Source organism: Ursus americanus, chromosome 12 (assembly GCF_024610735.1).
Source record: "Ursus americanus isolate L20-20 chromosome 12, mUrsAme1.1.p, whole genome shotgun sequence".
Classification (NCBI taxonomy): domain Eukaryota; kingdom Metazoa; phylum Chordata; class Mammalia; order Carnivora; family Ursidae; genus Ursus; species Ursus americanus.
The window spans coordinates 44976400-45000602 of record NC_142138.1 but is presented as its reverse complement, the minus strand read 5'-3'; the positions used below and the strand labels follow the sequence as shown (position 1 = coordinate 45000602).

Below are 24203 nucleotides of genomic sequence, written 5' to 3'. Positions count from 1 at the left end.
CCATATAGACTCACCAGAGTGTAACATGTAGGATATTTAAACAATGCCTTTTTCACATGATTAGGGAATCTGCCTGGGGAGGTGGTTTAATCGCCATCCTTTTAATATATGTCATGAACACATTAATCAGGCATTGCTGTATTTTCAAGTGAGATAGAAACGGACTCATAGAAGCAGGAGTTTTAGAAGGACCCAAGCCTTAGACTCTGATAGCCAGGGAGGGAAATGTGTCCTCATCCGCAGTGTACCCTGGGCATTAAGAGGAAAGATTCCCAAGTTGAAGGAAATGATAAAGCTGATCGCGTGGCCCGAGCTCTGAAAGGGAAACACAGGTGAGGACAACTGTTAGTAGTGCACCCAACACTGTTCAAAGGAGGAAGAGGGAGGTGACCGTCCAAGTCGTTCTTGGTTTAAGGCTATGTCTGCAGGACTGTCGTCAGCTAGATCCCCCTAATGCAGTGCAATGAGCCAGGGCCGTTCTGATGAATTCATCCATGGGTGCATTGAACATGGCCCGTGTGCCTGGCTTTGTGCTGGGTGGTGGAGCGTTAAAGGCAGGCTGGGGCTGTGTCCATGTGAGGAGTTCATAGCCCTAGGGAAAAGGGGTGCCCCTTTTGAACCATCCGACCTCACCAGCATCTGTTCTTTCCATCTTCTTTGCCGCTGACCTAACTTCCCATCCATGGGATAGCCTTTCGTATCACTCCCTAGTTCTGTAAGTCATTCTGCTTTTCTTGACCTCGGACCTTAACATATTTCCAGGTATGCACATCCTTGACGGGGTGGTTGAAAACGGTGCTTTCTAGATAACCCTTCCCTTGGGGCCTGCCTGCTCTGTGCCGCCACTTGCTCTGGCCTGTCCAGGCCTTGGACCCAGGCCCAGGAAAGCTTGAGCTGTGCAACCTATGCAACCAAGGACCATATGAGAGGGTGGCTGTGGGCTATAAAAGAAACAGAGTGCAGTGTGAGCAGAGGATTGTGAAAAAGGCTAAGGGTAACAAAAAGGGCTTTCAGAAATTATGTTTAGAACAATAAAACCAGAGAGAGGGGGCATGGGAGAGAAACCAAACTTCTGAGCCTCTGTCCAGCTTGCATTTTTTGTCAAGGAAATGACTTCTCTGATTAGAAAAGGTAGGATCCCTGCAAAGGAAGAGAACTGTCAGCCTGGAGCAGAAGAGGCCATGGCAAGAGGCTCTAATGCCACCAAATGAGGTGAAACCCCGAGGCCAAGATCGAGACCATCCACCTCGGAGAGATGCAGGCATAACGTGCTACAGGGAAGATACAGACAGAGGAGTATTTCAATTTTTGAGAAAGGAACGAGAGAGATGAAGAAGTTAAGCTGTAAAATGATACGATTGACCTGATCTCAGGAAATATCTTGAAAGGATTATTAGGACAATGAATTTTGCATACTCGGTGGAGGAAACAGCAACTATTGGTATATTAGCAGGGCTTTGCCAAAAGCAAGTCATACCAGATTAACTTCCTTCCCGGGGTTATTTGTTGGGAGATTAAAGGAAGGTTGAGAAGGTGTGTAAGCAGATGTTAATCACTGGTGAGAGGCGGGCCAGGTGGTAGTAGATGAAGCGTTTTGTAGGCTGTGTCCGGATCGACCCACGTGTTGGCCCACTCTAGCCAATTTTCAAAAATCGTTTAGACGATAATATTGACATACAGATCACATTGGTGGATGACATGAGTCATAGAAGAAAAATATGTCAAAATGACAGAAATGAGATCCAAAGAAGATCTTTGTGTTTTGAAAGAGTAGATCAAATCTAATTGGATAAGACTCTAGTGAGGGGCAAAAACTGGCACCAGAGTCCAACAACAAAGTCAGAGTATGGGGTTTGGGTTATAGCTGCATGTGAAAAATATTGCAGGATTCGGTTAAGTGCAGCTTCAGAATGAGTCAGCAGCGTGCTCTGGTTGTCAAAGAAGCTAATGTGATTTTAGGAGCATTAATTGAAGTTTAATATTCGGACAAAGGGAAGCGGTCACACTTGGCTACCCAGATCACAAATCTGGTGAATTGTTTTTAGCTCTAGACAACCAGAAATGCAAGATGAATTCCCTCCACTGCAGTGAGCTTCTGCTGAGGCCACTCCTCTGCTCTAAAGCAGATCTTCTGGTTTAATCATTAAGGAATATCCCTAATGTTTAGTGTATTAGTGAAGAGGAACTTCTCATGTCATATGGTTACCCTGGGAGGAGAATATAAAATATGCCCGAACCTTAATCCTGTCAACTCCTAGTGAAGCCTATTTAACAAATAAGGTCAGTAAGTACGTTGTGAGATGTGGGAGAGTGAATCTCTTCTCATTTATTTTGCAAGGTGATGAAACCAAATGTATTTTCCTAGGTGCATGTCTAGAAGTGTTATAGTCTCTGTTTTTAAAGCTACATCCCTTTTAAAACAAGCAAAGACTTGGGATGCCTGGGTGGCTCAGTTGGTTAAGTGCCTGCCTTCAGCTCAGGTCATGATTCCGGAGTCCTGGAATCGAGTTCCACATCACATTGGGCTCCTTGCTTCCCCTCTGCCTGTCGCTCCCCCTGCTTGTGCGCTCTGTCTCTCTCTGACAAATAAATAAAATCTTAAAAAAAAAAAAAAAGACTATATACTAATATACCCCCACCTAGAGTAGGAAGGTCCCTCTTTCCCACTCTTTGGGGGCGGTTATGTGATTCTCAGCATCATTAAAGAACCTGTCCATCTAATCACACACTAGTTGAGATTTTTCCAAGAGACACCATCTCTCTACTCACCAGGCTCGCCCTGTTTTAAGCATCCATCTCTTCTCATTTTCCCACGAGCCGATGGAAATGGTCCTGTAGTAAACTCTGTCCTCTTGGTGCTCCCCGCGATGAACTTCACACATGGCCTTTCAGACCTGTCCAGAGAGATTCGTGTCCAGCGGGAGCAGCTAGCCTCTCGATGTCACTTTGAAAACATCTGGTCTCCGTGGGGCTGGGGAGCCAGGCACAGCCCTGACAGCAGTAACGATCCACAGCTGAGGGGGTCCTGTCTGCGGCCACCGCAGTTCAGGCACAGGCTTGGGGCTAGATTAGCTCCTTAATTTGGAGGCCCATCAGTCAAAATCATCTCTCTCTCGTTGCCTCTCTCCCTCCAATGTTGTTCTTCCCTTGGTGAACCCAGGGAGTTGTGGCAAAGGGAAGGGTTGGCGTCTAGGCCTTTTGCACAGTGGAGAGGACACACATGCACGTACACACACACACACACACACACACACACACACACACGCTTGTTCATTCATTCAAACCAACACTTTTCAAGCAACTGTGCCCTGGGGATACAAAGGTGAATAAAATAAAATATAGTCCCTGTTCTCTGTGAGCTCATAGTCCAGTAAGGGAGAGGAGCAGGAGTACATGTATGGGATTGAATTATAATTGTCATAAGGTTTTATAATAAGAAAGTGCTGGGGAGATGTTATTCTGTGAGTAGTAGGGGGCAGGGGAAGAGTGGTCAGAGAAGGTGGGAATGAACAGGAAGACGGTGGGGACTCAAGACCTCTTGGTTCAGGGAATTCCGAACAATTTGGATTTACTGGAGTGTAAGGAGCAAGGTGAGGAGCTGAGGCTGGAGAGATGGGCAAGGCTTAGCACCGTGGATATCCTCTAATAAAATATAAAATGAGAATGCTAGACTGTCCCACATATTAATTTTACCTAAGAGAACATGATCTAGTAAGAAATATTGTCCCGTGGACAGGCTCCTGGTAGATTTAAAGCCTATTGCTAGCTCTTCCTTCCTGCAATCCTTCCATCCCTGCTTCTTCCCAGCCAAGATCCTGAGATGTTGATGGCACTTCGTGATGCAGAATGGAGGGTGAAGGCTCTGGATTCCATGGCCATATCCACATGCGAATGGGCTGCAGCCACCAAGTTGCCAGTGGAGGGCAAACTTTGTCCCAGTTGTTGGGTTCACTGTCCCTGATTGTGGGACAAGCCCTGGTCATGAGTTGGTTAAGAATGGTAAACCAGGGGCGCCTGGGTGGCACAGTGGTTGAGCGTCTGCCTTCGGCTCAGGGCGTGATCCTGGCGATCCGGGATCGAGCCCCACATCAGGCTCTTCCGCTATGAGCCTGCTTCTTCCTCTCCCACTCCCCCTGCTTGTGTTCCCTCTCTCGCTGGCTGTCTCTATCTCTGTCGAATAAATAAATAAAATCTTAAAAAAAAAAAAAAAAAAAAGAATGGTAAACCAGTAGCCCCCGAGGGTGCAGTGATTGCTCTTCCTTGGCCCCACCACTTCGGGTAAACAGAGAAACTCGACCTATGGGTCCCACATATCTCTTTGTCTTGCATTTCAGTTAGGTGTTCTAGGAACGAGTTCATTTGTGATGAATGAACACCCACAAAGCAAGAGCTCCGACCTGGACATACAAGCCTTCTAGCCCCGACCCTCAGTGAGTTTTAGATAGAAGGTATTTGCACAGTGCTTCATATCCGGGAGTTTTGCTCTACTTCCTTATAAGGTCTATAGGGATTCTTTTTGTTCTGATGTAGACAGTGAGCTTTTGTGAATCATGACAGTTTTGTTCTCCTTTTTCCGGTTCTTATACCTTTTATTTAACTGTATGGGCTAGGACCTCAGGACAGTGGAGTATAGAAGTTAGAATGGACATCCTTGTTTCTGATATTGATGGCTTGATTTTAGTAATGATCATAATACTTTGCCATTAAAACTAGTTCTTGCTGAGGGCTTTCATAGATTCCCTTTGTCAGGTTATGGAAGTTCTTCTGTATTTCGTTTGTGAAGAGTTAGCTTTTTCCCTGCTGAGATCCTGGAAGGATGATATATATATATATATATATATTTTTTTTTTTTTTTAAGTACTTTTTTCTCTCATTAATTAGACGCGTCAAATGATTTTTCTCCTTTAACCTGTTAATGTGGTAAATTGTATCAATAGGTTTTCACTGTTAAACTGACCCTATATTTTTGGAGTCAACCTAGTTTGATTATGATGTATATTTATACATTGTTAGAATTGGTTTCTTAATATTTTATTGAGGGTTTAAAAAAATTCATGTGCCAGATTACCCTATACTTTCCTTTTATTGGCCTTGTCTGCTTTGGGGATCAAAGTGAAAATATCCTCTTTTTCCATTCTCTTGAAGCTTTTATATAATTTTCAAGTAACAATTCCAACGTTTGGCAGAACTTGCTAGATAGTAAAACTATTGAGGCCTGTGGTAAGATATTGAACTGCTGATTCCGTTTTTTAAATGGTTATAGGGCTATTCAGATTTCTGTTTCTTTTTGAGTCTGTTTTAGTATTTTCTAGGAATTTGTTCATTTATGCTAAGTTTTAAAACTTATTGGCATAAAGGTGTTCATAGGATTCTCTTACTATGCCCTCTTGTCATTCTTATATTGTTTTGTGCTTTCTCTCTTTTCCCCTGGATGACAGCCGTCAGAGGTTCATTTTATTAGGCTTTCCAAAGAACAAGGCTTTATTTCTTGCTCCCCTGTTGTATCATTGTTTTATATTTAATTTCTCTCCCTTATCTCTGTTGTTCTATTTTCGTTTATTCTTTTAAGCTGGACACTTCATTAATTTCAGTCTTTTTTTTCCCCTAGAAATAAGCGTTACGGTTATACATTTCCTTTAAAACACCCCTTATTGAATCCAGTATGTGCTATATTCTACCAAAATGTGTTTTACAAGTTTAATCTAGTTAACAGTTACTGTGTTGAGTGATATACAGTGTTTGGACTTATAGCTGCCTCTTATTCTGCACGTCTGTATTAGCTGTGCATTTTTTTAAGCCTATGGGTTTTTAAAATTGCCTTATTTTGTGTTGTCTTTTTAAAAATACTGTACTCTTCATTTAGTGGTTACTTTAAAAATATAATTACTTTATAAAACATAAAGTAAAACAATACTTTCTTTCTGACCAGTACAGGACCTTAGAATGCTAGCTCTGGCTGTGGCCTTCCACTTGGCTTATATACCATTGTTGCCCTATATTTTAGTTTGTCTTTTTATTATCGTTTTTAAGTTTATTTATGTTGGAGAGAGAGCATTCAGGGGAGAGGGGCAGAGGGAGAGGGAGAGAATCCTCAAGCAGACTTCCCACTGAGCACGGAGCCTGACACGGGGCTCCATCTCACGACCCTGAGATCCTGACCTGAGCAAAAATCAAGAGTCAGACGCTTAACTGACTGAGTCACCCAGGCGCCCCATTAGTTTGTCTTTTTTAAAAAAATTGTGGTAAAATACACATAAAATTTACCAGCTTAGCCATTTTTAAATGTATAGTTAATGAGTGGTGAGTTAATGAATAGTATTAAGTAATTCACTTTGTTGTGTAGTCAGTTTCCCCAACTCTTTTTGTCTTGCAAAACAGGAATTCTGTAACCGTGAAATAACTCCCTGTCCCCTCCCCCCAGCCTCTGGCAACCACCATTCTTCCTGTCTCTGTGAATTTGACTACTCTAGGCACCTCACGTAAATAAAATTGTCCAGGGGCGCCTGGGTGGCTCAGCCAAACACTCCACTCTTGATTTCAGCTCAGGTCAGGATCTCAGGGTTGTGAGATCAAACCCTGCATCTGGCTCCACACTCACTGTGGAGCCCACTTGCCCTTCTCTCTCTATACCTCCCCCTACTTGTGTGTGTGCACGCTCGCTCACTCTCTCTCAAATAAATAAATAGAATCTAAATAAATAAGCTCGTACACTGTTCTGTGTGACTGGTTTACTTAGCACAAAGTCTGTTGCAGCTGGTGTCAGAGTTTCCTTCCTTTTTAAGGCCGAGTAATATTCCGTTGTGTGTGTACACCACATTTGTGTATCCGTTCGTCCATCAGTGGATGCTTCGGTTGCTTCCACAATTTGGCTTCTGTGAAGAATGCGGCTAAGAACACGTATGTACAACTAGCTCTTCGAAATCCTGCTTTCAGTGCTTTTGGGTATCTCCTCAGAAGTGGAATCGCTGGATCACATGGTAGTTCTATTTTGAATTTCGTAAGGAACCTCCGACTGTTTTTCCTAGCAGCTGTCCCGCTGACGTTCCCGCCAACCCTGCATCAGGTTTCCGATTTCTCCCCGTCTTTGCCAGCTCTTGCTGTTTTTTTTTTTTTTTAACTCCACAAATGACACATTCGTCTTGTTCTGTACCATCCTGCTGGTTTTGGAGTCACCTACATGCTTACCAGTTACTGTGTGCGTCATTCACTCTTAGGTCTTAAGCTGTTCTCACATCCTTTTCATTCTTCCCAGATGGTGTTCTCTGTCGTTATGTATCTAAAATTGTCTTTATTCACCCTTGTTCGTGGTGCTTTGGCTGGGTAGGAAATTTTGAGCTCCTCACTTTCCCTTCTGGCTGATGAAGCCCTGCTGCCAGCCTAATCCTCATTGCTCAGGGGGCAACCTTCCTTTGCTCTTTGGCTGCTTTTAGAGAAGATGTTCTCTCTGGTTTTGATGGGCTATAGCTTCCCTGCAGTGTGTCTAGGTGAGAATGCATTTTTGTTGATACTGCGTGGGATGCACTGGGATGCCCGAATCTGAGAATGGGTCTCTTTCATTTATTTCGAAGATTTCCCATCATTATTTCTTCGACTATTGCTTTTTCTTTCTCTCTTGATTCTCTTCTTCTGGAGTTCTGGTTAACTGTAATTAGGCCTTCTCATTCTATCTTCCACATCGCTTTTCTATTTCCTATCACCTTTTCTGTCTGTGCTGTGTTTTGTATAGTGTCTTTGTATATTTATTTATAGTTTCTCCATAGATGTGTCCTATTTTCTTAGGTCATGTTTAACCTGTTATGTAGCAGAATAAATTTATATATTTTCATCAGTTTTTAAAATTTTTATAATTACCTGTTTATTCTGCGATCACTTTTTGATTCCATCTTTTTTAAAAAAAGCATCGTTATTTTATAGCCTACATCAGATTTTCCAGTATCTGAAGTCTTTGAGGATCTCAGTGTATTGTTCTTTCTGCTGACTTCAGTGTTTGGGGCTTGCTTCCTTGTGTATGTGGCTATTTCTGAGAGGAAATTTATGTTCGACCACATTTGTGGATATCCTGAGTGGTATTCTGTTGATAAAGTTTTCCCCCCAGAAAGTATTTACACGGTTTCCTTACTAATGGCACTAGCAGCCCAGACACTTTCATGTCTCAGTTTTGGATTCTCTGTCAAAGCAGGTAGTATAAATTTGAATCCCAACCAACATGAAGGCTGATCTGTGGTTACAGTTTCTTAGGGCAGACTCTTATTACTGTCATTTTTTCCATCAGAATTTGTGGTGGAGACAGTAGGTTTCCTTCTTGGTTTCCCTTGCTAGAGAGCATGCTACCTTCTTAATTTTGATGTATGTAGTTATTTTTGCACATTCTTTTTGTAGGGGTGGTATAGTCCCGTTCTGATGGCTCAGTGTTACACATGGCTTCGCGGGTAGGTTGCTGACTTCTGTGGACTCAGGGCTCAACCTCCCTGCTTTGCTTCTTACCCTCTTGTTCCTTTGTTCTCTGTTTCTGTATCTGTTTTCTATAAGTCTGTGCTTCTTGAGGATTTATCTTTCTTGTGACTTCCACAATGCATTTGAAAATATATTTGTAATTTAATTTATCATTTAGTTTTCAGAGTATCTGGTCTACCCTATTAAGCGAATCAAAGTCCCAGAGTAGAAATTTCTAATTTTCTGAGGCCTTATTTGGACCATATACAAAGGTGTTTGTTTGTGGTTTAAATTTTCATTTGTCCATTTTTGCCCTTGTTTATTTATTAGTTGGCTGCTATGTGACAAGTGCTGGTTGCTCACTGTGGGGGTGGGGCAGATGGAAAAGACCAAAGGATTACATAAAACAGGTATTCTCGACTGGTATCTACACAGCTATCTTGTTTTGTAGTTCTGTGTTTTCTTCCTGAGTTAACCATTTTTGTTGATGTGAAGGGATCCCTTAAATATCTGTTACATTTCATCATACTTTACGGAAAAGATGTACATGTTCGTAATTTGGAAGATGTGAACGACCCTTCTGAAAGTAACTTACTTACAGATAAAAAGGAAGGGAGCTTATCTGAGACATTCAGTAGCTGGATGGCAGCAATCATACGTGCACTGCCAACCATGAGAAAAGGGTGGTAATGGGGCAAAGTCTTACAGATAACTCAGATCCTGATAGTCTCAAAAGTTCGTATAGTGTAGTGCTTGAAGCAAAGGTTTTTGCTAGTTCATTCTTAATGAACGTATCGAGATGTGCTAGGCACCATCTACTTAGTTCCCTTAGAAAAAATTCAGTAAGTGCCCTTATCTCTCTCTTCCCTTTCACCCACGGAAGCCAGTCATTTACCACCATCTGTCTTTTCTCACTTAGAAAAGTCTCCGAAATCTGTACGCCATCCCCGCCCCCTCTGTCACTATAGCCCAAGCCTCACTCTGTCACCCAGACCTCTCCAGCATCCTCTCCTTTGGTCTTCCTGACTCCATCTTGCCCCCCACAAATCTGTTTTCCACACCAGTGCAGGGAGATTTTTCTAAAACACAAATCTCTGATTCTTCTGCAGCTTAAGACTTTTCAGCAAATCCCATTGCTTTCCTAAGTCTAGACGTGTTTACATGGCATCCAGGGCCCTTATGCTTTGTCTCTGCCTCTTTTTGATCCTGACCTCCCAAACCCCCGCCGCTCCCGAGCCTCCCCCAACCCTGTGCTTGCGTTACTTGCTCTTTTATTCATGAATTCAGCAAATGGTTATGTGGCAACGGCTGTGTGCAGAGCACAGGGGATATCAAGGTGAATAAAGCAAAGAAAGCCTCAGTCTTGCAGGATTATATTCCAGAAAAAAGACCATGAGCAAATAAACATTTCATATAATATCAGCTAATATGGGAAAAAAATAAAGCCCGCTAAGGCAATAGAGGGTAGTGGGGCTGCTCATTTAGATAAGAGTTTAAGGAAAGCTGCTCTGAGGAGGTGTTGTTTGAGCAGAGACCTGAATGTTGCGGGGGAGTGAGCCTTTGAGAACTGCAGGGAGAATGTTCTAGGCAAAGGAACAGTAGTAAACGCCAAGCGACAGAGGCAGCGACCAAGTTGGTATGTTTGAGCACCAGAAAGAGAAGTCAGTAGGCCTTGGATGGAATGAGTGGAATAGCCAATGTGTGTGTTAGTATGCTTTTGCTGAGTAACAAGTTGCCAGAAACTTGGTGCCTTAATACCTGTTTATTACCTCACAGTTTCTGTAGGACAGAAGTCCCACAGAGCTCAGCTGGGTCTTGGTTACAGGTTTCAAATTCAGGATGTCAACAGCTGTCTTCTCAGCTGAGCCTCTGGGGAAGAAGCTGCTTCCACAGCCATTCAGGTTGTTGGCAGAACTCAATTCCTTGTGGTTGTAGGATTGAGATCTGTTTCCTGGATATCTGCTGGGGGCAGCTCCCACGTAGAGGCCGCTCAAAGTTCCGTGCCATGGGCCTTGTCACAGGCCATGTTGTAACATCACGCTGGCAACAGGGTCCTTCATGTCGAGGCGCCCTGACTTTGCATGTCAGGTCCACTTGGATAGTTGCCAAATCTTGATGTCGGCTGACTTGAGGCTTACATCTGAGAAATCCCTTCACAGCAGTACTGAGATTAGTGTTTGGTTGACTCTCCAGGCAATGGGGCTCTTGTTGGGGGACATCTTTAGAATTCTGCCCACCCCAGTGAGGTTGGAGACCTGGCAGGGACCATGCCAACCAGGGCCTCGGAGGCTCTGGTGAGAATTCCAGGATGTTGTTCTGATCGGATGGGAGTTATTAGAGGATTTTGATTTGGGGAAAGATCATGCTGGCTGCTGTGGAGATGGTGGAGCTGGGAAGGTGTTGCCGGCGTCTTGGCGAGAGATGCTGGTGGCCTGCGCTAGAATGGAATTACTCCTGAATGCTGTGGTTTCCCAAGTGCACCACAGTGTCCCATGTCCCCGTGTGTTTCCACATGCTTCTCCCATTGCCTGGACATTTCTCATCACCACCTACCTCACAGCTTCACCCAGTGAATCCCTACCAGCCCTCAAACCTTAGCTCAAAGGTTCCCTCAAAGGCCCATCCATAGTGTTTCCTTCCCACTGACACCAGCTTGAGTTGTTTTGGGTCTGTTGATCTGTCTTCCCCACTTGCCTGCATCTTCTCTGGGAGCAGAGCCTTTGTCTCTGATTCCTCTGTTTCCATTGTCTGGCCTACAGCATAGCATGTTGTAGGTGCTTGATGGTGTTTGTGGGGTGAATGCAAGAACTATGGAGATACTGGGGATGAAGCAGACTTGCCACTACTCTTGGGTTGCTCACTCACCTTGTCAAGGAGAGACCATATATAAATAAATATACAATAGAAAGAACCAAAATGCAAAGTACCATGCAGGCCGTGTGCACAAAGGAGGGGTGCCCACTCTGCGGGTTACTGGTGTGCATGGTGTTTAAGGGGAATCGTTATTCTACTCAGTCTGGAACAGTTGGACCTAGTTTCTCACATCCCTCTGTTGCATGAAGGAATCCTCTTATTACAAATGATTTCTCTTTGTTACATCTGGAAGGACATTTGTTTGGCAACAATGCTAGCCATTAATTTATTCTATAATATTTAAAGAAGTCAAAACATTCATTCATTTAAGACATTCTGTAATTTAAGGCAGACATAGGGTACTTCATTCCTCATCTGTATTCCATGCACTCAGAAAAGATCTGTTAGTGAAATTCTGCTTATATATTCAAGATGGAGAACCACTTAACTCAAAATAGCAAACGTGTCCTTTTAAGAGGGAGGAACTAGTAACCGGGTTACTGATGAGAAACAACTAAAATAGTAAATACATCATTTCTGTGACTCCCAACTACACATCCCTCAGTATGAACCTGAGAAAGCAGGACCCTGGAGAGACTGATTTAACCAGAGTAAACACAGTGATGTTATTTAAAACGTAATAAACATAAGAACAAAATAACAGGAGGGTCCAGTTTCATTCTGCTGCTTTCCTGTGGTCTGTGGGCCGTGTGCTGTAGGGCAGCGTGCCTGACGGAGGGGCCGTGGGTGCCTGCCAGCCTCACCAGTTGTAAAGGGAGATGCACAAAACATCATGGATTCACAAGGGTGGGGATTCATAATTTGAATAAGCAAAAAAAATTAAAAAAAAACTTTTCATTTGTATTGCCAAGTTCCTCTGTTTGTTTTCTAGTGATCTCTGTTGGAGAATATAAATCTGTGGCTTAAGAAGTGTTTGCTGCACAGACTTGTATGAATAATTGGATAGTCTATTTCAAATTAGAGGCTGGGGCTACAGGGCCAACTGCTGTATTTTCTAGCTCTTATCTTCTTTTGGCTAGCTGGGATGAGGTGGCTGGCTGAGAAAGATAGCACTTCTGCATTTAAACATAATTTTTTTAAAAAATTGAAAAAAATAAAAAATAGGAGCTAGCTCTTAAAAATAACGTAATTTAGTTCAGGGCAATGATTTTTAAAACTTTTGGATTTGTGACATACTCTTGGTTTTATTATGCATGCTCCTGTATTCCTTCCTTGCCTCTCTAAAAAGGATGAGGAGAACGTGAGGATCCTCTAGGGCACCCCTGGGAGCCCTGAGTTAGAATTTTAGGACATTTGGGTTCCCCTCTGCTCTTGCAGTAGAATGAACAAGCTCCCTCAGCAGAATTCATTTTGGGGGCAGGGTCAAAGGGGACTTCAGGATTATCCCTCACCAGAGCCTCCCAGTTTCCTTCTGTTCTGTCCGGAGAAATAAGTGGTAGAGGATCAAAGAGGAACACAGGAGGGGCTCCGCCTGGCTCAGTCGGTGAGGCGTCCGACTCTTGATCTCAGCTCACATCTTGATCTCCGGGTCATGAGTTCAAGCCCTGTGTTGGGCTCCGCACTGGGTGTGGAGCCTACTTAAAAAAAAAAAAAAAAAAAAAAAGACTACAGGAGGTTCATCTAAGGTGGGGGCATTTTGGAGAACACCCCAGGGTTTTTGGTGCTGGGCTCTCTGGATGGGAGAGCACAGGCTGCCCGGCCTCTAGGAGATCTTGTCGCAGAGTGGGGACCGTGCTGATCCGCGCTGCCCCAGGAGCCACCAGGCACAGCGCCTGGCCTGGTGCGTGTTGGTTATCCCACCTCTTCCCAAGAGAACTTCAAGGCTCTGTTCTGCGAGAACCAGCTCAGAGAGTTTTCAGGTCCATCTCTAGAGAAAGGAAGAATAGAACGTCTCGGCTTTCAGAGGTGAAAGGAAAAGGACTTTGGAGCTAAATCTGGTGAGAAGAGCAGATCCTGGACAAAATTCCAAAAAGAATTTACCGAAAGAATGACATTTGAGCACCTAAAAAAGGAGGATTAAAATGACAAACCGTGACTATATGGTCTTGGTATTTGGCAGATAGTTTCCCAGAAATGAGTGAAATGAAGCTCAAGGAAAATATCTGACAGTGTTAGCTACCAGTGAAAAACTTCAAGCTTTCAAGTGAAAATGAGAAGTTTGGAAAACTTGTATCCTCCACCATGCGCTTGACACTGCCCAGTGCTTAATAACTTCTGATGAGATCAGTGACGATACTGACAAATGTTGATTCTTTTTTTATATTATAATGAAATGTGTCGAAATTTGGAATACCTGCCTAACTCCGTGACCCAGGATTTTCCCGGACAGGGGATACAGAACCACACACGGATAAAAGGTCCAATCGGAGTACAGGATAGATGCAGAAGAGTAAGAGGCGTGGTCAAAGATGCCGCGTTACAGCTAACCTGTAAGAAACTACCACTTGTTTAGGTTTGGTATGGTATCAAGAGCAGACATAATTACCTGAAAAGTCCAATGAAATATCCCTCCCTTTTCCAGTTACATATCTATGTGAGGATGGACTTTTTTTCTAAACCAAGATATACTGAATGCAAAAGTAGATAGGAGAGGGGCACCTGGGTGGCTCTGACGTTATGCATCTGTCTTCAGCTCAGGTCATGATCCCAGGGTCCTGGGATTAAGCCTACGTTGGGGGTGGGGGGAATCCCCGCTCAGCAAGGAGTCTGCTTCTCCCTCTGCCTCTGCCCTCTGGTTGTGCACGTGCACGTGCACGTGCTCTCTCTCAAATAAACAAAATCCCCCCCCCAAAAAGATATGAGAATTCAGCTATACTAAGCTAATTTCATGTCATATGCCAGACATGAAAAAGATTTGCAAAAATGTGAGACGGTGTTACTCTTCTCACTAAATTTTTGTTAAAATAACTATTTGTAATAAAATTGTTTTTTATAAAATGGGTTCCTTTTTAAAATACTAATAAATATTTTGAAAATTTCCGTTTAATTTCTAATGTCAGTAATCAGTAGATATAACCCACATGAACAAAAGCTGTTTGGGGTCCATAGTAATTTAGAGTGTAAAGAGATCCTGAGACCAAAAAACATTTGGGAACCACTGATTTCAACCCTCTATACCGATCTTGTCTATCTAAGCATTAAGATGTGTATGTATGAATGTATGTAATGCGCATTTTAAAATGTACATCAAATGAGAACAGCATTTCAGTGGTTGTAACATCTTCCTGGCCTCACAGGGCCAGACCTCTGGCCCAGATGTTCAGCCTGAGACGGGATGGCTAGATGCCTGTAATGTTGTCCAGTAGAAAACCAGGGGTTCAAGAACTTAAAAGGGAGCACAGCCAACATGCTGCTGACAAAGTTTTTCGTCACTAGCCGGGTGGGGTTCCACGGATGCAAAGCCTGATGACATCGACACGGTGTCCGGAGTGTGTGGCAGAGGTGGTGACCAGGCTCAGCACAGACTCGGTGCTTTGGGAAAAGATGCCTGATGAACGAACGTGAAGGAGAGAGTTTTGAGGCTTTGCAAGACTGGTTTATACCCCTCTTTGGGGGGAATGTGCCCAGGGACAGTGAGCTTGTGCTGTTCCCAAGAACATGCCGGCTGCCCCCGTGCAGGTGCCCCCATGTGTGGGCCTAAATGGACGGTCACACCAAGCCAAGCATGGCTTTGGGGGTTGCCTCCATTTCCAAAAGATGGTGGTACCCCTGAGCCGTGGGGTCGGGACGCCTTGTGCTCCAGCAGCGACCAGCATTCTCTCTTATCCCAGGGAAAAGTGCTGCCATCTCGCGGGGTCTCCACACCACCAGGGTTTGGGGCTTGAGCCCACCCTTTGCAGAGGAAGCTGCTTGTTGGGGGGACTTGGGAGGCGCCCGTTCTTTCTGTAGATACACTAAGACCCTCTCCGTGGAGAAGACTCCTCTCTCAGGCTTAAGAGCCATTCTGTCCTCTCAAAATGCTGCTGTCTCTGCAGGGCTATGTCGAGCTTTTGAAGTTCAAGTCTCCGAAGGCAGCTAGCTGTCGGTTCACATCCTGCGTTGGGAGGGGCACCTCGCTGTAACCCTGCCAGCGCTGGAACCGGCCACTTGCACGGCTCCCGCTCCTCTGCTTCGCCCCAGCCGATTCTCTGTAAGAAGTCAGCCTCCTCAAGGCCCCCTGCTGCTGTTTACTTTTCATTGTCTGGTTAACCCCAGCGTCATATCATGACAGACACACACGGACATTAGACAGGGAGAGAACAGTACTGGGGCACCAAAGAAAATGACGATGGACTGCTCTGCCTGACACCAGGGTTGGGGGTAATCGAGGTCGAGACAGTGATTTAAAAAAAAAAAAAAAAAAGGAAGACGTGGTCTAGGAGCAGAGCTGGGTCTGCAGACTCCGTCTTCTGCCCCCGGGCTGCCTCTGGGCCTGCGTGAGCCTCCGTTTTCTTCTGTCAAAGAGGGCATAACACAGCTGTCTGGCCCAGAGGACCCCTCATTTGGGCATCCAGTCCTGCTGTACACCCACCTCTGTCCTCCTTGCTGTTCTGTGCTGCAGATTTTAGCACATGAACTAGTCCAAGGTTTGGGGCCAGACTAGGATAAGAAAACATGTGGAGCTTCTAGGCGGATTATGGTGGTGTCCTACCCCCTACCCCTAGCACACGCCATGAAAGGGATCTGTGTCTTTTCTAACTTCCTTATCCTTCTGCTGTGAGTACTGCCTGGAAGTGGGCCCGTCTTAATAATCTGAATGAACAGGGTGAACATGATGTTAAATACAGTTTACTCAGCACAAGAATGCATTGTTCCCAATTGTTCTCATACTTACTGTTTTCTCTTTCCAGGGATCAGCATCTTCTGGACCCAACTCTGGAATATGTGAAGGTAGGAAACCAGGATTTAACGTGGAACTAGAATCCTGTGTAGTAGATTTCCCATTTTTAACACAGTGTTGCCAGATAATGCCGCACTCTGGCCTGGGTAGGAAGCCGCTCAAATTGGAACAACCAGGGGGTTGTTTGACTCTCTTAGGCCTTCAGTAACTTTCGTAGGGGTCTTACGTCATCCTTCTGTAGCTTTACAGTCTTTTTCCTCTTATCTGAAACCCTCGGGGCTAGATGGGTTTTAAAATTCAGAATTGTTTTAGAAAGGTAATATGGTGCACAGATATAACCTCCTCAAAGGGGTCTAGCTAGGGTCCGCACTCCAGACTCACCCTCAGTTCAGCGGTGAGATGTAAGAATATTCACACAAAGTCGGATAAATAGACTACAAATGATTTTATGTATCTCAGCTCACACTTTGCCATCAAATGAGGTCAGGTTTGTTTTGCTGCCAAATGACTTAAAATTTTTTAGTTTTCAGAGTGTTTTGGCTCTTGGGGTTGGTAGATAATAAATTGTGAGCCTGCGTTTATCTTCAGTGGAGGGCTTCAGGCTCCCTGAGGTTTTCTGAGTTGGCCTTCCTTTCCAACAGCCACTGTCCTGTATAGTAGCTCATTTAGGACCATGAGCTGTGGTCATATGCTGATTTCCAGTGGGGTTGACATTCAGTGCTTCTAAATAGTCAACACTCCGAAACAATGATTTCCTTCTGAGCAGAAAGAAAAGATGATTTTTACACCCCCCCCCCATTTTTGGGGGTGTGTATGTTTGCTTTATTTTATTTTTGAGAACAGAAATTTGGTACCTACTACAGAAAAGAGAACTCTGATTTGTCACACTTAGCTTCTTGGGTTTATGACACCGTACATCCTTAACTTGTAGGAGAAATCATGGCATGTGTTAAGTTTGAAGGTGCTTGCGTTCTAGGAGCCACATTCCATCCTCATTATTCCAAGGGCGGTGTCACAGTTTGGCAGTATTTAGGCCTGTTGCTTTTTCGTGTGCCTGTTGGCATTTCTTCTCTCTTTAGGACCAGAGGATGGAGGATAGAGGCAAAAACTGTAGTAGAATCACTTAGTCACTTGAAGTAGTCATAATAGAGCTTGTTGGAATGGAGGTGGGTATTCTTTTTTCCTCTCTCTCATACCCCGTCTCTGTCTGAACTGTAGTATCACTGCGCAAATGTACAGTCCTAAGCCAGCAGGGCTGTCATGTCAGAATCCCGAGAGAGCTTTATAGATGATGTCTGTGTGCCTGCTGGATGCATTCACCTATGTTTTTAGACAGGTTGTACGCTGCAAAGCATTGGGGGGGTGCTAGTCACAGAGACTATGATTTGACTTGAGCACGACATAAAAAATGTGCCCTAGAATCAGGCAGTGTGTAAATCACAGCAGCCCTTTAAAAGCTACCCATGCCATGTTTCCGAAAGTAGCTGTCTCCCGCTGCAGGCTTGCTGCAGGCTCCCGTACTCCAGGAACCTGGTTTTGCTTTCACAATGTCCAAGCCTTTAAGATAATGCGGTGGTGAATCCTAAAGCTAAACATAGATTCTGGAATGATCTGTTTTAGTATTCTTTAAGCTATTGTGTCGCATTCATGAATGTCAGTCATTCTAAGTTGAGTTGTGTTGAGTAAGAAAAGATATTGGGGTTCTCGGTGGATCTGTCTTGCTGGGCAGTCCTTGTCTTCCCCAGCAGTGAGATGTGATGGGACCGCCCTTGGCTCGAAGGTGCTTCTTTCCAAGGACCTGTTGAGGTATTTTGAAGGTCACTCTTTGTTCCCAGCCTTGTCTGAATCTAATCAGGGCTTTATAAATGAAGTCTCTGTGCTCCTCCTGGAGATGTATGTATGTATGTACATATGTGTCTGTCTGTCTATCTATATATTTTTCTCTGCCCTTGGTTTGGAGGGATGGTCTGGGGATTTGTTGGGTGAATGTGGTATTTTCATTTGCTTCTATGGGCACTGAAGCTCTGAAAGCATGTTCATGGAGGCCTTTGACCTCAAGGTCTAAATGGTCCCGTGTGTCATGCTTCTTGGACCAGTGCAGACTCATCCTTGCATTTCTCAGACTTGGCTGCCCTCTCGAGCTTGGCAGACGAGTCCATGTCATGAAGGCCTTGAAATCGGTGCCAGCTGGCGCCTAGTGACTTAGGGGGTGACGGGAAAATAAGCAAGGGAGGCGAGATAGTTGTAAATAAACTGGGCTGCGGTTTGGTGCCCCCTGACTTTGAGCTGTTAATTCAATATAACCCCCTGATGCACTTAATCCCTCTCGGGCATGTAGAAAAGTAGAGATTCTTTCTAAAATTCATACGTCACGTAGGGTCCTCTTCTGGTAGAGTCAGATTTATCAGCCTAAAAAACAAGATGCAAAGGAGCACATTTTTAGGGACCTCATAATGGGGGTGGTCTGATCTCTGATGGAGAGTCTTCTCAGTGGTGGAAGCAGCCCGATGTGGCCCAACAGACAGCAGTTCTCATCCTGTTGAGAACCTCAGCCCCAGGTCTCTGTCTTCAAATGCTTTCTCCTTCGCACCGGAGACTCTAACCATCCTCACCTGGTTCTCCCAGTGCCTGCGAGAGAGGGAGAGATCTGGGACTGGCCCCGCCTGTGTGCCTGGGGGAGCTGAGGCACTGGGGGTGGGGGAGGGCACTGGGGCTGCAGTATTGTGGCCGAGAGAGCCGCATAGGGGATGAATCCAAAATTCCCTTCTGTCCAGTTTGTACTCTGTGTCCTCCTAACACCCTGCGCAGCTTGTATGGAAGCACAGGAATCCGGGAGCAAGGGGACCGTCCGGGGTTGCTAGGCTACAAGTAGTTCGTGTGCGCCGGGAAAGGAGGGAAAGGAGGGAAATGTGCGCGGGTGGAGGAGCCCCCCCGGGGCTGACGGAGGTTCTTTCCCTTCCTGCTGCGGCCTCCAGCACCTGGACCCCACCCGCAGCATTCCTGGTTTGGATGTGATAAAGCCAGAGCAGCTCCGAACTGGCCAGAGGATTTTGGGAATCTCTTTCGCCACCGTGTCTGTCTCTTTAATTCGGACTGTTAGAGAGGGGAGTTTTGTTTTTCCTTTCTCTGCTTTTGCCTTATTTTTCCAGCCCTCGCTTCTCCCGCGTTTTTCCCCCCCACAGTAGCTCAAAACATGATCATCTTGAAAGTCTGATGTTAACCGTTTTGTGTAATCATGAGGTCCTTTCCTGTAATGAAATACAATTGATTCTCTTTTTCACTGCACCCGAAAGAAACCACTTCTTCCAGGTTGGAAAGCAGAAAGGTCCACAGCTGCTCCACCTTTCTCCTGCTCCTTGGTCATTTGTGACTTTGCTTAGTGGTGTACAGCTCTGGAATTTTCCTCTGCGTACCTAGCATACCTTACCAGAGATAAAAACTTTTTTTTGTTTTTGTTTTTTTTTTTTTTTTTTAAACAGAGGAAATAGCTTTTGGAGGAGAGAGCCCTAGGCAAAATTGTGAAGAAAGCTTTATCTTCTGGGCCGTTTTACTTTACTTGCTCACTGCCCTATTCGGTTTTTGCCATATTTTTACCCCCATTACAATGTATTTATTCAGCGTCGTTTCTTAGACCTGTGTCAGGTAACTGCTTACAACGTTTTATAAAATAATTGTACTAGAATGTGAATAAATGGTAATAGTTCAGTGTGTTAACCTTCCCAGATGGCGTTCCAACAGCAGACTCCAAGTTACCCAACCCCTAACAACCCTCAGGGAGGGGAGCCCAGTCCACCCTCCCTGACTGCGGACTTACTACCTTCTTTCTGTGGGTTCCATCGTCTCACAACTAGGACATCAGGGGATGGGTTAATGTCCTTTGAACATTTTTAGCATCCCCTATACCTGTGATCGGCTGAAGGGGAAAGTTTTTTTAGCAAGTGGGAAGGGATTCTTAATCTGTCACTCTTGATCATCTGTCACTGTGACCAGAAGTGATGTATCGATTGGAACATGTGTCTCAGGCATTAAGACCAAGGATGTGAGAGCTAATAACTAACTGCCTGTCCATTACCTCAAACAGTTGGGGATGTACCTCAACACTCCTGCATCTGCTCTTGGGATCCATTATGCTTTCACTTTTGTAACCCCTTCATGAACCTATAAAACCTACTTTCATTTTCACTCTTTATCATTCTTTTCACTCTTTTCCTGGGGCTACTTTTTTAAGCTTCAAGAATTGCCCCCCCCCCCATACACTAAATTTAATAAATTTATATTATTTCTTGTCCTTTCCCCCTTTGTAAGTATATTCCTTGTAGACTGAAGATCCTTTCAGCTGCTTCTTCACATACAAACAAGACTTACAGTCATTTTAATAAAGCATCTCTTTTCTGGGAATGGTTTAAAAATATGTATATATATTTTAGGGGAGGAGGTGATTGGGACAGAGCTGGGTGATTTTTCTTTTAAAAGAAACATTTATTATAGATTTTTCATTTTTAAATGTCCTTAAGAAAGAGAAATTGGAAAATAAAGCCAAGTAGGAAAGAAAATCAGGATGACTGTTTTTCAAATTAGCCAAGATGTAGGCAAGCCCATTTTCATGGCCAGGCTGTAAACAGCACAATACCCGCCTGTGGACAAAGGCCTGCTCTCCAGGCGACCGCAGTTAGCAAGTGTCAAGACGGAATGCAGCCTTTTGTCCCTGGCTAGCCTCCTAGTGAACAAATATCCTTTCTTTTATAGTCAGCCTGGGTGGATTCTTGCTAGAACCACTTGTGAGCTTTTATGAAATGATTTGCAGTTTCTGAGCTCCTTCACAGGCTGGGAGAAGGGACAGGACTGGAGCCATTATCCTGAGTGTGGATACCTCCGAGTGCTCCCCTGAGTGTGGATACCTCCGAGTGCTCCCCTGAGTGTGGATACCTCCGAGCTCCTTCCCCGCGCCGCCCAACCCCCCCCCCCGCCCCAGTGCGCATGAGCAGCTCCCGAGCCCGAGTGCCTTGGCAATCAGTCCTTTATGGGGTTAATGCACTGATATGCTCTTTCTGAGAGGGCCTTACAGATATGACAGGCTGCCCAAGGCTCACATCTCGGCAAGGCCTCTTCCTGCGGCCGGCCGGCCGGGGCTACATTAGGTCACCCAGCAGATTAAAAGAGGAGTAATTATGCGAATTCCAGCGCCAAGAATAAGCGCGCCTGCCGGCGTTGGGGAGTTCCTGGGAGAAGGGGCCCGGGAGGCTGCAGCTCCCGCTTTGTGCTCAAGATGGCCGCAGCCATGGTCACGGTTAAATAGCTGCCTTTGACAACGTCCTTTCTTCCAGCAGGGAAAACAGGCCAGTCTGCTCTGAATTAGCCAGCTAACAAAGTCATGAAAGGGACTTACAAAAACAATGGCACGCTGTACATTCCGTGAGATTTTAGCAAGTTATATGAAGTAAGTAACAGCCCATTGGCTGGCCCTGCAGGATTTCGCCTGAGTGTGCACATCCGCGGAGCCAGCACGGGCCGTGTGGGACCAGATCAGACGCTGCCTGCCGTGAATGGGAAGCAGCCCCGGGCGCGCGTTCGGAGGCGCGGGAGAGAGCTCCCGTCCAACTTCTCCCACTCCACCCCGAAAACATTCTCTGCACATCTTCTTGGGAGGTTTAACGTTACTACAATTTAAAAACAAATTGCTGAGGCAGGGTGGGAAGACAGAAGAACAGGGGTGGAGGACAGTCCCTCATTCAGTGGAATCCTTTCCTGCAGGGTCTTTCAAAATGTGGTCATTGACAAAAAGTGAAATCTTATCCTGAAAATGTATACTGATTTAAAAATTTGTGTGTCAGTGTTGATGGTGACATTATTTCTCATTGATACAAACTGGAAACAAATGTCCTTCAACTGGTGAATGGAGAAACTGTACTACACCATAAAATAGCGTGAGAGTCAGCCTTAAAAAGAATGAACTGTGGGATGCGTATAAAAACTTAGGAGTGACAGGAAACAGATCAGTAGCTGAAAAGGGGTAGGGGAGAGGTCGACTGCAAAAGGGAACAAAGAAACTTTTAGGATGATAGAAATACCTTGATTGTGGTTGCTTCCAGCCTCAAAAGGGTGACTCTTACTGTATGTAAATTTTACTTCAGTGAGCCTGACTTTTAAAAAGCAAACTAAAACCTTATCATATTTTACCCCTTAAGGGCTGCCATCCCCGTAGGGGAAATGTTTGGTTTTGAGACGGGCCACCTCAGACTGCTGATCACACAGAGGAAGTGCTGAGCTTGTGGATATTTTGCTGCCGTGGCTCATTCAACAGATAGTTTGGAGCGTGGACCACATGTTAGTAATTGCTCAGTGCAGCTAGGGGTGGGAGCCCAGTGTTAACGAGAGCCTAACCTTAGATAGTGGCAGTGGGCATGGAAAGTCAGGGCAGGGGCGGGAGGCCTTCTAGAGAGTTAAGAGCCATTTTATTGGGTGAGTTGACAGCTCCTGGCAGACTTAACTGGAGAGGAGGTGAGGGAGAGGAAGCCAGGGGAGATTCCAGAGTTCACACGAGTACCTGGCATCTTGCCAGAAGCCAGTGACTATTTTAAGGGAGGACAGGAAACTTCTAGTTGAAGACCTTGTTACCACAGTGACATTATGTTAATTGATGAGCATTTGGGTATATCATTAGCCTGGGAAGATCAGCAAACTACAGCCGGAGACCAAATCTGGCCTACCGCCTGTTATTGTATGGTGCAAGCTAAAAATGGATTTTACAACCTAAATGGTTTTTTTAATCAAAAGAAGAATGTGAAAATTTTAAAATTCAGATTTCAACATGCATAAAGCTTTACTGAAACACAACCACACCCATTCATTTACATAGTGCTGCTTTCTCACCATTACCGTGGAATTGAGTGGATATGACAGAATGGGCAGCAAAGCCTGACATATTTACTGTCTGGCCCTTTACAGAAAAGATTTGCAGACTATATGCATATACGCTGTCCCTTTTTTACCTCCCAATAATGCATAGTAGGCTTTCAGCAAAAATTTTCACTTCCACGGTGCTGTCTCGCGTCACTGACATCACTTTCATCTTGCCTGATGACTCAGCAGTGGGTCCCTGTGCAGGGTGTGAGACCTTGCCCAATCACAGATGATGCTGTGGCCGCACTGCGCGATTTGCGTGCATCTCAGCGTCTCGTGGGGTAGAGCTGTCTGCTGTGAGCAGCGGCTACCCACTCGGCCTGTCACATCTGCTGTTCTTGCCTGGGGCTTGTCTGGATAATGTCCTCAGGCCAGATTGCTCTGCCATTGCAGCCTGAGATGAGTTTTCTTGGTGTCCCAAGTTAGAAGTCAATTCTCCCTGGCCTCCTGAACTTGATGGTTTGACTCAAGGTCAAACCGTGGAGCTGCCCTCTAGAGGTGCTCAAAGGCAGCTTGTCTGGCCTGGGAACAGAATAAGGCTCACTTCCTATTTGTATTCTATGCTGCAGCCTTCATCCTTGACTGAAAGATGAAGGACTCCTCTGAGATCCCAAGCAATGGCAGGTGGAGAGGTGGCAAAGAGACTGGAAAACTAACACGCAAGCAAGAATTGAAGCTGTGGCGTCAGACTAGACTCCATTTTATAATTGGACCTTAGAGCCCTTTGCATGTGGCCTGTCTACCCCTAACCTCATCTCCTGCCATCTGCCTTAGTCACTATACCCCTCCCTGCTGGCTTTTCCTCCTGCCCTGGGTCTTTGCCTTTGCCTCAGCATGGAAGTTTCTTTTGAAGCTGAGTGGTTTAAAGTGGGTGGCATTGTGTTCCCCCAAAAGATACAACGAAGTACTAACCCCCCTAGTACCTAAATGTGGCCTTATTTGGAAATAAAGTCTTTGCAGATATGATCACACTAGGATGAGATCACACGGGATTAGGGTGGGCCCTGATGCAATGCCTGGTGTTCTTAGAAGAAGAGAAATTTGTGCACAGACACACTGACACACGGGGAGGAGGCTGCGTGACCGCAGAGCAGAGATTGGGTTGATGTGTGCACAAGCCCACAATGCCAAGGATTACAGCCACCATGAGCTAGGAAGACGCAAGAAAGGGTAGTCC

The 24203-nt window shown here is 45.1% G+C and overlaps 1 protein-coding gene across 4 annotated transcripts in view; it reads left to right on the top strand.

The window, feature by feature from the left end:
- The window catches only part of BCAR3 (BCAR3 adaptor protein, NSP family member), a 130893-nt gene that overhangs the window by 39973 nt on the left and 66717 nt on the right, over window positions 1-24203 (top strand). For all 4 annotated transcript variants that reach the window (XM_045801757.2, XM_045801756.2, XM_045801755.2 and 1 more), the window contains exon 3: window positions 16137-16176. In XM_045801757.2, the coding sequence (XP_045657713.2) occupies window positions 16137-16176 (40 nt within the window). The remainder of the gene's footprint in view (window positions 1-16136; window positions 16177-24203) is intronic.